Raw genomic sequence first — 16,877 nt, 5'->3', positions numbered from 1 at the left:
ATGGAGCAACCCTGAATCGGCAATGATAAAACTTTTGAAACAGAAGACACCTGTCTGAAGAGACATGATGACATCACATTGATGTTTGCTCCTGTATCAACAATGGCTGTGACAGGAATGTTGGCAATAGAAATCTTAATCGAAGCCTGGACCTGTTCATCATAAATGTCATTAATGTCTTGAGCTTCTAGGTCAGGTGCAAGGTCATCTCGTAAGTCGGTCTCATGGTCGTACCGTATCGCATTAGCATACTCAGAATCACAGTATTCGTTAGTACCCCCACTGGAACCGGCAGCGACCTCTAGGAGGCTGAAAGGTGCTGCCTCTAATTTTCCGCAGGATGTTTAACCTGTTTGTCATTCATGGCCTTAAGTGTTTGTTCCGTTTCATGTGGTACAAATGCCGGTGTAGAGGGATAAAATCCACTGGGTGCATTCACTTGTGAATAAAATACTTGAGACGGCGGCTGTCGCCCGATCTTTTGGTTGCCGGGAGAACCATTTCCTTGTGAAGGAAAGTTCGCATTTGGTACCGTTTGAAAATTGTTCCGCTGTCCTCTATTCTGTGAAAAGTTGTTCTGATGTGCTGGGTGGCCTCCGCCTTGCCCATGCCACTTGCTAGTTTTCGACCTATAACTTTGATTGTACACTGGCCCATTTGAAAAATTACCAATCGTTTGTGGAGAATTTCCATACTGCTCAGGCGCAGAATTAAAGGGTGGGTTTCCGTACTGATGTTGTTCCTGATGGTTGTAAATTGGGTGGTATCTCTGCTGATTACTGTAATTGGTTTTCTGCTTCCATTTAAAGTTATTGCCATTTGCCTTTTCATAACGGCTGGCAGGTTGGCAACAGCGGTCGCAGTAGCTCGCTCTCTCCTTCGGCGCATTGTTGTCCGCGTGCGATGCATTCTGCTGGCTGCCAGGGAAGAATTTGCCGCTGCCAACCTTGGAGCGCACATCCTCGCTAATTAAATCTAAGGAATCCAGCACAGAAAGGAATGCATCCGTGTCTTCTTCGGACACACTTACTAGTTTCTCTCTAATAGATACAGGGAGTTTGCTTTTGAGAATCATAATTACGTCCTTGGAAGAAATCGGAGAATCCCAGAATTTAATTTTTGCAAGATACTTCTCGAAGTATCGCCGGAGACTTCCATGCTTCTCATTGAAAATTTCCGCACCATACACCTCCTTCCTTAATCTTTGCTGTACCCCATTACTCCAAGATTTTGCCAAGAACATTTTCTCAAACTCTTCATAATTCCTACACGTGTCTACCATTTCCGTTCCCCATAATGCTGCATCACCAGAAATAAAGCCAGTGACGAACTGAATACGCTGTCTGTCTGTCCAGCTCCTGGGAAATATGCCGGAAAAATTCTTTAGGAACACGATGGGGTGTATTTCTCGCTTCTGCGGATGAAAAACAGGAAAAGTGCGATGCTTAATCACACTTTCCTCTTGCATTAAACTCACGATTGTGGGCGGATCATTTATTTTCCCTACTCGGGACTCAACAGGACTGTCGTTTTGCATGTAATCAGGCGGTGAACGATAAGGAGTTGACTGACATTCGTCACCGTCTAAAGAGTTGTTCCCTATAGTTTGCGTATGCGTGTGCGGATTTTCTACCCAGTTTCTCAGCATTCTGACTTCGTCCACTACTTGCTGCTTCCACTCGGGAAGATCCCGTGTAAGTGTCCTCCGAATCTGTCCCAATTCAGAAAGCACTGTGTCTCCAGACTTACCAGGAGCAGCTAAGATTTCATAAGTTACATCCTTGACAGTCTCCCTAAGCTCCTCCCTGACCTTCTTTTCGATAAAAATATCTTTACCCTTTATCCATTCACCGTAGTGTTCCGACAATGCCTCCGTGTGTGCTTTCACGGTGCTCTTAACCTGTTCTTCAATATTGATTGAGTCTATCTGCCTCGACAGATCCTCCACTACACTTTCAATGCCAGATACTGCATGTCTAACTGAGTTTATTTCTTTGGTGGCTGCCTGAATTTTTGTGTTTAATGTTCCAGATACTTCAGCTATTTCACTTTTCACCTGTTTCTGCATTTTCTGAATTTGATCACTGATCTTAGTTTGCACTTCACCCAAATGGGTATTTAATTCAGCCGTAATTTCTTTACGCAGATCTGTTTTGATTGTGCCTAGCTGTGTTTTTAATGATTCGCCTACAGCATCTAATCGGACGTTAACAGCCTCAATTTGTGTTTTTACTGATTCGCTTACAGCATCGAATCGGGCGTTAACAGTCTCATTTTGTGTTTTTACTGATTCGCTTACAGCATCTAATCGGGCGTTAACAGTCTCATTTTGTGTTTTTATAGTCTCATTTACTGCGTCAAACTGTTGTTTCAGCATTTCCATTAACGCACCGAGGTCATTTGTAGCTGCAGCGGGAAGAATTTGGACTTTAGGGTCACTTTCCCCTGTTACAGACATGGTTAGTTCAGTTTCCACACGGGAACCTACCGTTCGCGATCGTAAAGGGTATGGGATACTATTAACGTCTTCACTCCCGTCTCCTGTTGTCACCTGTCTCTGTTTACTATCTGCCATTTTCGTCAGTAAACCACGTGCTACGCAAGGCTTTCGTCGTTTGTCAGTGACGTGGTGAGTCCGCTAAGAGCACCACTCTCGCGTGAGCAACAAATGAAATTCTATCTGGCGAGAAGACAAGATGGAACCTAAACGTTTCAGACAAATGAATGAAGATGCTCTTCACTGCAAATTGCACACACTATCCTCCATGTTTAAAAATGTAATACAGCTATACTAACAATGGGGAGAAATAATTTCTATTATCAGACTACGAATAATTTTACTTTGAAAGATAAAATAAAGCAGATTTTCTACAGCGGGAAGGAGATAGAAAGGATGTGGATCGACTTGGAAAAGCAACGTTGCTACTGAAGCACTACACTGCGTATGCAAAATTCTGACTTACTTTTTGATGGCTTGGTTTGCACTAGGTTGTCTCAGCAATTTCGCGTCTCTTTTCTTTTCCTTTCTCTCGATAATTAAACTGCGTTATCGACCAGCGTATTTTCTGTCATTCTCACAGAGAGATGATGTGTACATGAAACGACAGAACATTTATTAACAAAAGCACATAGAAAATTTTCCAAGAATTTGAACTAATTTTTGGTCAAGTCCCTGTTCGGGCGCCAAGTGTGATGTTACGAAATAAAAGTGATGTTGTTATTCAATGGAAAGTTGGAAATTGAGATTTAGCTTACTGTTTTATCAATCGCAATTGGCGTAAGAATCATGGATTGACCATTGTCATAAAATATTGCATTATGAGATGTGAATAGTTTCTACTTGCAGTTTCGCGTGGCTTGAGGCAGTCTCAACTAGCGTGCTATTGATTAAGAAATTGCGTTATCGTCTTTCTAATTACTTCATGATCGTAGATACGATCATACCCGGTTGTGAAGTTATTGTTATGACAAAACAATTTCCTAAGGGACCAGAAAGTTCTTAAGGGCGCAAAAACAACTGTAACATCACACAAAAGGGAAATTCGATATTAAAGCTGATGCAAGAAGACGATAAAACAGTTTTCTTTTTATCAATGTAACACGCACATTAGACTGCTGATCTTGGTGTCTGTAATATTAGCAAAATGCATAATTAAAATGAAAATAATACTGAGGAGATAATGGGAATGAGCACTGCTAAATGATTCAGTATTCCCAGAACAAATATTTATTATAACTAAAACATATATCGTACCTTAAGCTTAATACAACAATGACGGTAGATTTTTATGTCCGTATCATGTCCATTTAGCGCTCTTTTATATAGCCATTGTCTTCTTTGAGTCGCTCGTGCGTCGTCACGGTAAGTTATAACAGTTCTTTACACTTCACTCAACTCAGACATACACGTTTTTATACATTTAGCAAAAATTAGATCAGACTGCCACAAATCTGCGTCCGTCTTACTTCAGAAAAACAGTACAAGTCTTCTTAGCGCTCCAGGCTTCATTTGTTCTCCAGCGAACAAAATAGTGAAGGATCGTATATCTATCCGTATTTTTCTGTTTTTATTGCCGCCCAAAGACGACAAATTACATCACTAGAAAATTCCACCGTCGCTATGCGACGCCTCATTATACATTAATCATTATTTACAAACAAGTATTTGGCTTCTGGCTGAAAGTATTAACTACTCGTATTTGCTGTTTTAATGAAGTCAAAAATAGCGAATATCACAAGGCCGAAGGAGGGAGCTCTATGATATGGCGAATGATTTCGTGGCATTCCGTGAGAGATAACGTCATTCTCGAAGGCACAATGGATCAACACAAGTATGCATCTATCTTTGGGTACCCTCACATGCAGTTTGGTTTTCTTCGGCACGATAACATCTACGAGTAGGGCAATGCAACATGCAACACTGCTCACAGAGTGTCAGGAGGAGTTTAAGGTACTCCTCTGGGCACCAAACTGCCCGGATTTGAACCCAATCGATCGAGCCGTTCGCGCCATGGATCATCAACCGAGAAACCTCGCGCAGCTGGCAACGGCGCTGGAATTGGCGTGACTCCGTATTGCTGTTGGTACCTCCCAGAATCTCTCTGACTCTCTTTCTGCACGTCTTTCAGTGGTCTCCACTGCAAAGGTAGTTATTCAGGCCTGTGACAAGTGGTAACATGTATGTGACTGACAGTGTAGTTTCATTGGGTTGATTCATGCGACCGACAAAAAACGACTGAACAAAATGAAAAACAGTCCACTGGCCAGTCGGTTGTAAAAATGAGTCAGTTTTGGTTCAAATGGTTCTGAGCACTATGGGACTTAACTGCTGAGGTCATCAGTCCCCTAGAACTTAGAACTACTTAAACCTAACTAACCTAAGGACATCACACACATCCATGCCCGAGGCAGGATTCGAACCTGCGACCGTAGCGGTCGCGTGGCTCCAGACTGAAGCGCCTAGAACCGCTCGGTCACTGAGGCCGGCTGCCACATAAAACATATAGTAGGAAAATTGCGACTCTGACTTTCCTTAGCACTGATGAATCCACGTGTCGTCCTGATAAATCCAGCATTCGTAGATGGAGATTAGACGGATAAAGTAGTTATCTGGTTTGGCCTGGCACAGCTGTACAACTTACACAACTGCTTTGGTTCTGCGAACTTCTTGAAGGGGTTTGAGCATCACGAAATACAGCAATGGTGACATTTGACATGCTCAAAATATCGTAAAAGATGTTGAAACTGATAAATGGCTCACTGTTGCCTCTCTCGCATCGACTGGTCTTCAAGCACCAGTGCCTTCACTTTAGATTCGTGATTTTCCACAGAGAGATGGTCTGTCATTTAGTTCGTCATTCAAACTTGCTTGACCACAATGAAAACGTCTGTGCCACGTAACAATTGTGTCATTTGTTGATGCTTTGCTGCCGTACACTTCCACCATCTTAGTATGGGTAGTTGTACGATTGTTCCCCATCAGATATAGACAATGAATTACTCCTCGCCAGTCTGCTTTTAATTTGCATCGCCATTTTACGAGTATAAGGAGCATTCAAAAAGTTTCCGTCTGAGGGCGTCGCTGCAGCCCATGCAACGTAGCACGACTCCGATGCGTAAATACGGGGTGTTCAAAAAGTCTCTCCGGAATGCCGTATGATTTTTAGCTGCGCATGCCGTGTAATTGTTCGTCTGCCTGGGTTTTTCAACGAAACAATAAACGCACAACGATACTGCAGTGATATTCTGGACCCATTCATAGGAGAACTTGTGTTACGTGAAATACTGAACTGTTATTTTCAACAAGATGGCGCAACCGCGCATACAGCTCGCGTTTCAATGTCACTGCTTGCTGATGTTTTGGTTATCGCATAATTTCACAGGGACTTTGGCCTCCACGATCGTCTGACCTAATACAACCTGACTTTTTCTTCTGGGGTGCAGCGTCTAACAATACCACCACTTGCAAAGTAGGTTAGAAATCAGATTAATAATGTTGCTCACGCAGCATATGTTCGCTTTATCGGGCAACAGCAAAGTTATTGACTGTGGATGGTATCGTCAGAATGGAAGTAATAAAGTCACTGCAAAAAAGTCATTAATTTTGGCACTTATCTTGAATGGATTCCCACGTAGATTCCGTCGAAGTTGTTATGGCTCATCTTGTTGATTCTAGGGTGATTCCACTTTGACTGCTAGAAGGTCCAGATCTGCATTTTAGCAATATTTCAAGACCTAACAAATGCGTTTTTCAGGAAATTCTTAATGATCAAACAATCCCAGATCAGAACAATGGTATGGTAGAAATAATTTTTGGCTTGGTGTTCACGATCCACATTTTTATTAAACTTCTTGTAAATTCACATGTACTTCTTCTTAATTGTCACATCATCAAGAAAACAGTTTTGTAACAATTTTCATACATTTAATTTCCACTTTAACCAAACACAAGACTTGACTGCTGTTTTACAAAGCGAAATAACAACTTAACTTCTGCAAAGTGAAACAAAGACTGCTCTGTGCGCATTTGCGCCAAAACGGTTACATGTAAGTCAAAGATTACGACAGTCTCACATAAATGAATACACACAAGAACCATATCACTGTAATATATCGATACATCGGAGTACCTATACATTAATAAAACCAAATGTGAATATTGTCACGATATTACTGGTATCGAGAACTGGGGTTGGAGTGCTGTAATGGTCACGTAAATAAAGAACAATAAGAAGCGAAAGCAACTGTCTGTAAAAACCGTCCAAAATCCAACGATGAATTGAAAGCTGCAATATCCACTTTCACTGCTTCTGTTACAGAAGAAATGTTACAGCTTGTGTTTAGAAACATGATTAGACGAATTGAATTGTGTATTGAACAACAGGGGGGACGCTTTCAACATTTAATATGAAAATTTGTAAGTCAAGTCTAACCCGATAGCTGAATGGTCAGCTTGACGAACTGCCGTCCTAAGGGGCCCGGGTTCGATTCCCGGCTGGGTCGTGGATTTTCTCCGCTCAGGGATTGGGTGTTGTCTTCATCATCATTTCATCCCTATCCGGCGCGCAGGTCGCCCAATGTGGGGTCGAATGTAATAAGACCTGCACCAAGGCGGCCGGACCTGGCCCGTAAGGAGCTTCCCGGCCAATGACGCCAAACGTTCATTTCATTTCCATTTGTAAGTAAAAATGAATATTCAGTAAATTAATAACTTGTATTTCACTGAGTTTCATTTCGGTATATTCACTGTGGCATACGGCATGCGCGGTTAACAATCACACGGCACTGCGGAGATACTTTTTGAACACCCCGTATAAGAACCGACATATAGACAGAGGGTTAGTGTGGCACGCGTGTCTTTCAGAAGTGCGTGCGATAAACGCGAAAAAATGAAGTATGGTGATGTTATCAGTAAAGGCGTCCAAACAGGATCAACGTGCTATTTCTTGACTGTCGAAGGAGAAACGCCGGTAGACATCCATCTGAGAGTGAAGAATGTGTTGGGGCAGCACTATTGTCGAAAACTACGGCTGTGGAATCGTGTGCCAAGTTCCGTGCTGGTCGCAATAACGCATGTCCCTATATCGCAAATGTTGTAACACAGAAGTTACGCCAACTCAAGTAAGAAACGCTCGAGCGCCCACCACATAGTCTTCATCTCTCCCCATGCGATTGCCATGCCTCTGCTGCTTTAAAAACAGCTTCGGATGTTGGACGATTCCTGTCGAATGAGGAATGCAGCAGACAGTTATAGCTTCTTAACGCAGTAGGACACGGGGTTTTACCAAACGGTTATCTTCAAAATGACGCGTCAGTGGGCTGATTAAGTCAATGCTCACGGCTATTTTTCCAGGTTGGCACACCGATTCTGGTCTGTATAGCCTTAGAACGAAAATTTTTTGGGCGCCCCTCATATCTTGGTTCCTCCTGCGACGTGCTGCGGTTCTTCAACTTGGAGATTTCAGAATGTACCAGGACGGCAGCCATCAATTCTGAATTTCTCGCTACTCTTATAAATTGAAATCGAAGTGTGGAAGAATTACAAGTTTCTTGGCCGGTGTGTGAGGGATATCTGGCTCACTTTCGCAGGGTACCATCTTCGTGCTGCAGAGGGAGAGCATGGACGCGCTGAAGCGTCACATCGAGCGCAACGCGGCCGAGTTTTGCTCGCACCTGCCGGAGGAGCGCCGCTCGCTGCTGGTGCGCGCGCGCAACCTGTCGCGCCTCATCGTCTGCTCCTTCCAGAGCGTGGGCGGCGTCACGCTCGTCTCCTTCATCACGGGGCCGATCGTGCAGAACGGCCGCGACCGGGAGCTGCTGGCCAGCGGGCTGAGTAAGTCACAGTGGGGACCCCTCAGGAAAAGGAGTAGAGCAGAGCCTCATACACTTCGTCAGTTGGGAAAAAGAGGCTGCGTCAGGCTCTTCTCGAGGGCGTTCAAGTGTAATGGTTCTCCTTGTAACCTCCCCACAAAATTATAAAAAAATAAATAAATGATATTGATAATGATTCTAATTTTTGTGTAACCTCAGAACAAAATTGGTTCCAATTTATAACCTCCCTACAGGAATTCATTCACATTTAACCTCCACACAAAATTTGTTTCCCATTTAAAGTACCCACAAAATTATTTTCTCATTTAATGTAAGCTCGAAACAGAAAAATTCCTGAACCTCGTAATAAAAAATAAAGTCAGTAACCTGGTAAATTTTGGACGACAGCAGTGCTGCGTCATGGCCCTGTAAGATCATTCTGAATAAAAAAGGAAAATTTCTTACCTCAATAAAATTGTCGAATATATCTGCTCTTACAATAAATTTTTCCGGCACCGCTCTGTGCAATGCTGGCCGACAGATTGGTCATTTGTGAAAGGAAGCAACTGATTTTTCTTTTGCAACAATCGGAATGATCATGGATTGGAGAAATTAGTAAATTCTTTAAATTGAAATGAATGCTTGTTAGAAATTACTTTATATGGCGAAGATTATTATTAGGACATTTTTAAATGATTTACATGGGAGTTCAGATAGTATTATTAGATATGCGCGAGGCTGCTTTTTACCTTATACAATAATACTCAGGCTCCGGCATCGCTGCACCGCGACCGGCCAGCCAACACGATACACCATACCAGACCAGAGCAGACTCCAGACCAGACTAGCAACAACTTATTGCTACAGCTACACAGTACCTACTCAGTCAACACTGCTCTCTGGTCAGCGATTCTATTATACCTTGCATATCGCAAGCAGCGCATGAGCAATACATCGAAATTACATCTGCTCGGACCTCTTACATCCATCCAATGCTTAATAATGAAACTTTGCAAATCAAGGGCCTAGTCCAAGTTTCTTAATTGAGCGCCTTTCCGGCGATTTTCCTTTTCCCTGCCTGGGAAAGGGGACCTATGGTTTACGTGGAATCCAAACCACTTGTCGTTCACGGCGAATCTTCACATAATTGAGAGGTGAAGGTTAGATGTATCTATGTATGTATTAAACTGGGGACCTAGAAACGATGGAGAGGCTTCGTCTCACCGTAGCCTTCAGTGGTCCACAACCCCACAATAGGCCACGGCACTCCACCCACACCACCACCGCCCCACAGCAATAACGTAGATAAATTAGAGACTTAAATGTCTCAGGGAAAATTTAATTTAAGATCTATCCGATCACATGCAGTACGGCACTTCCCCATTATGTCCACTGCTGGGCTGCCCTGGTAATAGTGACAATATAAGGGGAGATGTGAATTGGAGTTTGTGTTGGGGAGGGTGTTCTACTTGAGTAGTTCCTGCAGAAATGTCAAACATAAAGCTGTGGTGGTATAATGGTCAGCATATCTGCCTCGCTAGCCAAAAGACCGGTGTTCGAGTATTGGCTGGAGCACAAATTTTAATTCACTTCTTTAGCTTCCAACGTTATCGTAGATGAATTAGAGACGTAAGTATCTCAGGGAAGATCTAATTTAATCAGTGTCGTTTTGAACAAGCTACTAAAATAAATTATGGGCAGATCATAGATAGCAAGGCTCTGTACATTAGTTGTAGATAGGCACATATAAACCTATGCACCGAATGAAGCCTCAACTGTAGATACTAAAAACTCTTCATGAATTAACGAGATAGCGCTGAAATGAGCGTGTCCAACTTGTACAGGTTATTAGACTGATTGTAGCTGTTTGATAACCACGAAGTATGGAAATACACAAGAAAATGAAGGGGTGCACAAGAGATTCTGTCAAATAATGATCGGACGGCAGCAAAACACTTAGCTTTACCTGAGGAAAAGCATGGATGATTTGGTGTTTCAGGGGTGGCTGTACTTTCGAGTTACCGTAGTAACATCTATTAACAACTATTGAACGATCAAAATAACGATCAAATTCTTAAATGATCTGTCCGTCGGAAACTGGCAGCATTCCTTACACTTGTTGGGCTTCAGTAGTCAGGAGCACTGCTATGAGAGGGTGCGAGACGTAGCACATGAGGTCGCAGGATGTCAGTGAGGTAGTGTTCAGCTGTCACAGTTGCCGCAATCACTACAGGCCATAACCTGATTTCATACCTGATTGATTCGTAGTGGCGGTCATACATGGTTGACCGAAACCTTGTTCATGAGTATGAGCGGTATGGCTATCAACTACCTGGAACACACTTTAAGTGCCTGACGCTAGTTGACACTGCACTTGTAGCACTGTAATCGCTAAATCCAAGATGGCACTAATGGGAAATTCAAAAATCTGAGATGGGTTCAAATGGTTCAAATGGCTCTGAGCACTATGCGACTTAACTTCTGAGGTCATCAGTCGCCTAGAACGTAGAACTAACTAACCTAACTAACCTTAGGACATCACACACATCCATGCCCGAGGCAGGATTCGAACCTGTTACCGTAGAGGTCACTCCGCTCCAGACTATAGCACCTAGAACCGCACGGCCACTCCGGCCGGCTCTGAGATGGGAATTTAAAAATACGAGACTGCGGAGTGGAAAAAGTAAGCAAGATGGAGGAACTAGCCCAGTTGCAGCTAGCATGAAATTATACAAAATTAAAAAATGAAAATTAAAAAAATGAAATATAATAAAACATTTGTCATCTTCTGCGGAAAATGCTGACTTATACTATTACACAGTGGAGAATTCACGACGCTTCAATGGGCAGTACTAATACACATTCTAAGAGGTAAGAAAAGATGGTTACTATGCTTTACAACAACTTCGCAAAGCCATCCAAACATAGTAACCCCATTGTAACTTTATCTCACAGTACAAAACGTTTACCATCTGCTATTGTACATATTGACATATATTCGCCCCATACATCACGAATTCTAACAAAATACCTCCTATGTCGTTATGTTATAACAAACAGGGGCAGAGGTGATCAGATTATTTAGCAAAAACCGTCCAAAAACAGAAAAAAACCTACTAAAACCGGTTACACCAAAACAGTAACAAATTACCTCCATGCACCACCTTTGTTCTGTTACACAACATTGTAATGAACTGGAACAATGATGGTCAGACTAGTTGACACATGGTGGCTACCAATATCCCAACCACAACTGGGAGTGGGGGGGGGGGGGGGGGGAGGAAGGGGCAATAATGGTATGTTGCAAAGATGGCACAGGGTGGGCAAACGATGATTAGTTGACATATCGTGGCTACCTTTACCCCAAACACAAATGGTTCAATGACGGTCAGCTGAGAGGGAGCAATGAAGGACTGTTTGTAGAGAGCTGAGATGATGATCAATTTATTTGGGCAATAAAATTCACATGTTATGACTACTGTCACTTACCTGATTGCCCAATGTATCACTATTATTACACAAGATTGTAACGAACTGCCTGATGTGTCATCGGCTAAGAAAAATTGAGACTTATTCTGGCAAGCTGTGACATGTTAAAAAGGAAAAAAAAAAGAATCATCAACAAGTTGAGACTTGTTCCAACAAGCAACACACTAGTCAAATTCATGAAGTCACATGTACACGTCAGCACCCTATCCACGACATCACATGCCACACCCCTTTACTATGATGTCATCATGATGGCATGAGTAAGTCATTGACCTAGACCGTATGGCATGACATAGAAGATGGCGGGGTCCATTACGTCACAGTGGCGTTCATCTTGATGACCAGTAAAATACTACACTGTGATCAATTGGTTTTTTTTTTTTATAACTGGTATAAAGTCACTGTTATATTCCAGTAATTATTCAGAGATGAAGAGGCTGGTACAGGGTGGACGAGGACAGCTGCATCAAACCAGACTTTTGACTTTAGACCACTACCATGACAAAAATAACAATAACAACAACTACTACAAGTTTTGTTACAAAACTTCCTTGTACCATGACAGGCTTTCTACGTTCTTTCGTTTACAGCAGTTATTTCAACAATTTTTTTCAAATTATTTTTACAAATAATTAGAGAACATTTATGTTTGTAATAACTTTCTTATTTTGGCTAGAGATATTCTTGGAATACAGTCTGAAATGCTTGTAAGAGTGCTGCTCGGGAGCTTATGGGGACCATTTATGAGTTAATTAGCATGGAAGTTAGCCAATCAGTCCAATCCGTGCACAAACTTGGCCAGAGACGATGTCGCTAAATGTGTTCCTCACTTGGTTTCCTAAAACCAAACAAAAGAGCAATACAAAAATTGGACATGGGGCATTAGTAAGGATCGAACACAACCAAAGGCTGAGCAGTCTTGTGCGCTATCCTCTATGTCATGAGAACTGACCCTAATTGTACCTGGCGTGCTGCTCGAATTTATGCAAGCAAATGCCTAATTGGCTACCTTTAATGCTAATTCACTCAGGGATGAACACTTATTTCTCAAACCTAGCCTGCAACACCCTTTTTGCAGGCTTTTTCCGAGTAGCCTGTAGTTATTATCTATCTCCTCCAAATATAGAATAACATTATATTTTTAGACTTTCAGGACATACAGCTAAATCTTTGTGCAATTCGAGGCAGTTTAACATATTTGTCCTATCTTCCACCATTATTGGACGTAATTTGTCTTCTGATAATATTGATCATTCTATATTCTTGTCACTTCTTCGAAACTCAGCTCAGGAGGACTGAAGATAAACTATCATTTTGTCTTTCTCCTGTAATTATATTGATTAGTTTTGGTACTTGGCGAACATATTTTATTTTTAATGCTTTGTCTGAGAGTGACTGACATAGTAGGTTTTTTAACTTTATCTTTAACGCCAACTTCCTGAATTATTTTATCTAAGATTTTCATTTAAATAGTCATAAGATCTTAAAAATTTTCAAAGTTACATGATATTGGAGTTTAGTAACCGGTGAATTAGTGGTTTTAAGTTGAATACAAACCCTTTCTAATTCCAAATTTGTATTCATCCAAATAATTTTCGAGTACTGACTCAGATTTTTACAGTCACATTTTTGAGAACATTATATAAGCAAGTGGAAAAGGAATATACCTCTGTACAGCTATTGATATTTTGTTTCTCTTCTTGTTTAGACAATGGGTGAATTAATGTGACTTTCATTCTCTGAAAATATCCATAAAATAATTGTTCAGTAGTATATTACAACAGTTTGATTTAGACTATTTACAACAAATTATACATCAAATGGAAGATAACCTAATATACATTTTCTTATAAATATTCAGTACGTGCGACTTTTATCATGTGGCACACATCCTACCCATAATTCATTACTTCTCACAGTTCTGTTAACCAGTCCAGAGTAATGGAAGCAATAGCCTCTTCAGTTCTGTGTCTCAGCTCTGGAAAATTATTAGGTAGTTGCGGAACATAGATATGATCTTTTATAAAGCCCCAAAACAAAAAATTGCATGGCATGAGTCCAGGTGAATGTGAAAGCCAGCGGAAAAGAGATATTTCATGTTGACGATTACAACGAATCCAACGCTTAGGGATTTTGATCTCGTACAAAGTGATCGAATGAGGAGGTGTTCCGTCTTTCTGCTAAATAAAGTTTTGCAGAGCCATTCTTGCAACATATCCAGATAAGCCACGTCTGTTTCAATAGCTCCATGAAATGAAAATTCACCATACACTTGATGCTGGCACAAAGCGCAGAAAACGTTTACCTTTGGGGAATTTCTTTGACGTTGTACAATTTCGTGAGGATGTTCTGACTGCAGAAACGATCATTGTGGCTATATACCTCCCCACTTAGATGAAACACCACACGGTCACGGAAGTCATTTTCCTGCTTTAAAGAACGTATCGATTGTAACTGATATGGGCCCATGTGCAAACCTCATCTTAAAACTTTTCACACTTTCGCCTTTGGCAACTGAAGTTCGAGACTTGTTTCCGAACAGTCTTCTGAGTACTGCGAACGTACGAAGCTCTGACATAGTCAAAATCCTCTTCAGACACTTTTGGTGTTTTCGTTGCTTTCCCTTTACACATACATACGGTCACTTCGAACTGACTAGACCATCTTGCGGATATTTTTGCATCATGGGGATCACAGTTAAACTTTAAACGAAACGCACGTTGTACTGTTAGCGAACTGTAGAACGTAATACGCTTTACGCACAGGGGTCGCCAACTTTGCATGTGTGGCGCTGCAAAGGGGAAAACAGCACAGTAGTACTCGCACGCGTTCTCATCTAAAAACATTTGAATTACTCTTTAATTATGAGCTTCAACCAACATTCTACATCAGTTTGTTCGTCGTCGTCGGTGTTCTACGTCAGTGTTGTGTTAGGAGCTGTTCTCATGTGACATCTGAGCTTTGATTTTAATCATGTGCTGACTTGTACGTAGTGCTGCTGTCAGTGATTGTTACGTGGTACGCCGCCCATCGCAACTTTTAAGCTCCGGCCATCGTTCGCCTTGTATTTCTTTTAATCGTCACAGTCTGTGGTTTTTTTTGTATACAGTTTTCAGATTTTTACCACCTTTTTCACAGTCTTCCCCTTTTTACGCTATCTTTTATTGTGTTTCCCCCTTTTTTATATCTGTTTCGCCATATTTCCTCCTTTATGTTGTTTTAAATGTCTCCCTGTTATGCACTGTCTGTCGGCTGAAGAGCGGCGCCTATGCTGCTGCCAGTCCACCCCATATGGGGCACTGATATTCAATAAAGAAAAGAAAAGTTCTACAACGATTACAGTTGATACTATTAAAATTTATAACTGGGATATTCTTCTATGAACACCGTTTATAATCTTCTCCATTAGTTCTATTATTGTTTAGAGTTTTAGTCACATCCTCAATTTTATTTTTATTGGGTGGAGGAAATGTTTTACATTTTTATGAATTATGTGAAATCTTAATTAATGGTATGGTTGTGGTACGTTCAGAAGCTGTATTTGGTAACCATTTCATATTCATTACCATTTTTTAAGCCAAGTCGGCCGGCCGCGGTGGTCTAGCGGTTCTGGCGCTGCAGTCCGGAACCGCGGGACTGCTACGGTCGCAGGTTCGAATCCTGCCTCGGGCATGGGTGTGTGTGATGTCCTTAGGTTAGTTAGGTTTAAGTAGTTCTAAGTTCTAGGGGACTTATGACCTAAGATGTTGAGTCCCATAGTGCTCAGAGCCATTTTTTTAAGCCAAGTCTACCGTTTTCACAACAGGAATATTTGATACCTATTACTTTTAAAATTCTGATAAAGATTTCAGAATAATTTTTTTGAAGAAACCTTCCATTCCTGTAACTTAGGACTTTTAGAAATACCGTTTCAACTTTCCTTAATATTTTTTCTTTCACTATGATTAAATATTATTTTATTATTTATCATCGTTCTTTCATAGTTGTCATTTGCGGCCATATGACGTGATTTTTTCTTACCATTGCGACACTCATTTTGTCCTGACTTGATTTTGTACTTTTCCATTTACGAAGCCTGGCTGACATGTCACTTTCATGGTTTGGAGTCAGTTGTTTATTCATGTTGTTTTGATGTTAGATTAGATTAGATTAGTACTTGTTCCATAGATCATGAATACGACACTTCGTAATGATGTGGAACGTGTCAGGTTAATAAAAGGTGTCTATACAAGATGTTAAATTAGACAAAATATTACATGACACTCGATATTCTTAATTTTTAATTTTTTACTTTTTTTGTGGGGTTGGGAAATTACCCACTTACTATATCCAAAAATTCATCTAATGAGTAGAAGGAGTTGCCATTAAGAAATTCTTTTAATTTACTTTTAAATGCTATATGGCTATCTGTCAGACTTTTGATGTTATTAGGTAAGTGACCAAAGACTTTTGTGGCAGTATAATTTACGCCCTTCTGAGCCAAAGTTAGATTTAACCTTGAATAGTGAAGATCATCCATTCTCCTAGTGTTGTAGCCATGTACACTGCTATTACTTTTGAATTCGTTTGGACTGTTAATAACAAATTTCATAATTGAATATATATATTGTGAGGCTACAGTGAAGATTTCTAGCTCTTTAAATAAGTGTCTGCAGGATGATCTCGGATGAGCTCCAGCAATTATTCTGATTACCCCCTTTTGTGCAATGAACACTCTTTTACTCAATGATGAGTTACCCCAGAATATGATGCCATACGAAAGCAGAGAATGAAAATAGGTGTGGTAAGCTAATTTACTCATATATATATATCGCCAAAATTTGCATTGACCCTAATAGCATATGTAGCTGAACTCAAACGTTTCAGCAGATCCTCAGTGTGTTTTTTCCAGTTCAACCCCTCATCAATGCATACACCTAGGAATTTTGAATATTCTACCTCAGCTACCGATTTCTGATAGAAGTCTATATTTATTAATGGTGTCATTCCATTTACTGTGTGGAACTGTATATACTGTGTTTTGTCAAAGTTTAACGAGAGCCCATTTACAGAGCACCACTTAATGATTTTCTGAAAAA

The 16,877-nt window shown here is 41.0% G+C and overlaps 1 protein-coding gene across 1 annotated transcript in view; it reads left to right on the top strand.

The window, feature by feature from the left end:
* Window positions 1-16,877, top strand: part of LOC124545853 (odorant receptor Or2-like) — a 167,025-nt gene that overhangs the window by 46,014 nt on the left and 104,134 nt on the right. The window contains exon 3 of the mRNA XM_047124811.1: window positions 8,089-8,332. Coding sequence (XP_046980767.1) covers window positions 8,089-8,332 — 244 coding nt within the window. The remainder of the gene's footprint in view (window positions 1-8,088; window positions 8,333-16,877) is intronic.

This window comes from Schistocerca americana, chromosome 8 (assembly GCF_021461395.2).
Source record: "Schistocerca americana isolate TAMUIC-IGC-003095 chromosome 8, iqSchAmer2.1, whole genome shotgun sequence".
Lineage (NCBI taxonomy): Eukaryota > Metazoa > Arthropoda > Insecta > Orthoptera > Acrididae > Schistocerca > Schistocerca americana.
Note: the sequence above shows the minus strand (reverse complement) of the source record. Positions and strands in the feature narration are given on the sequence as shown.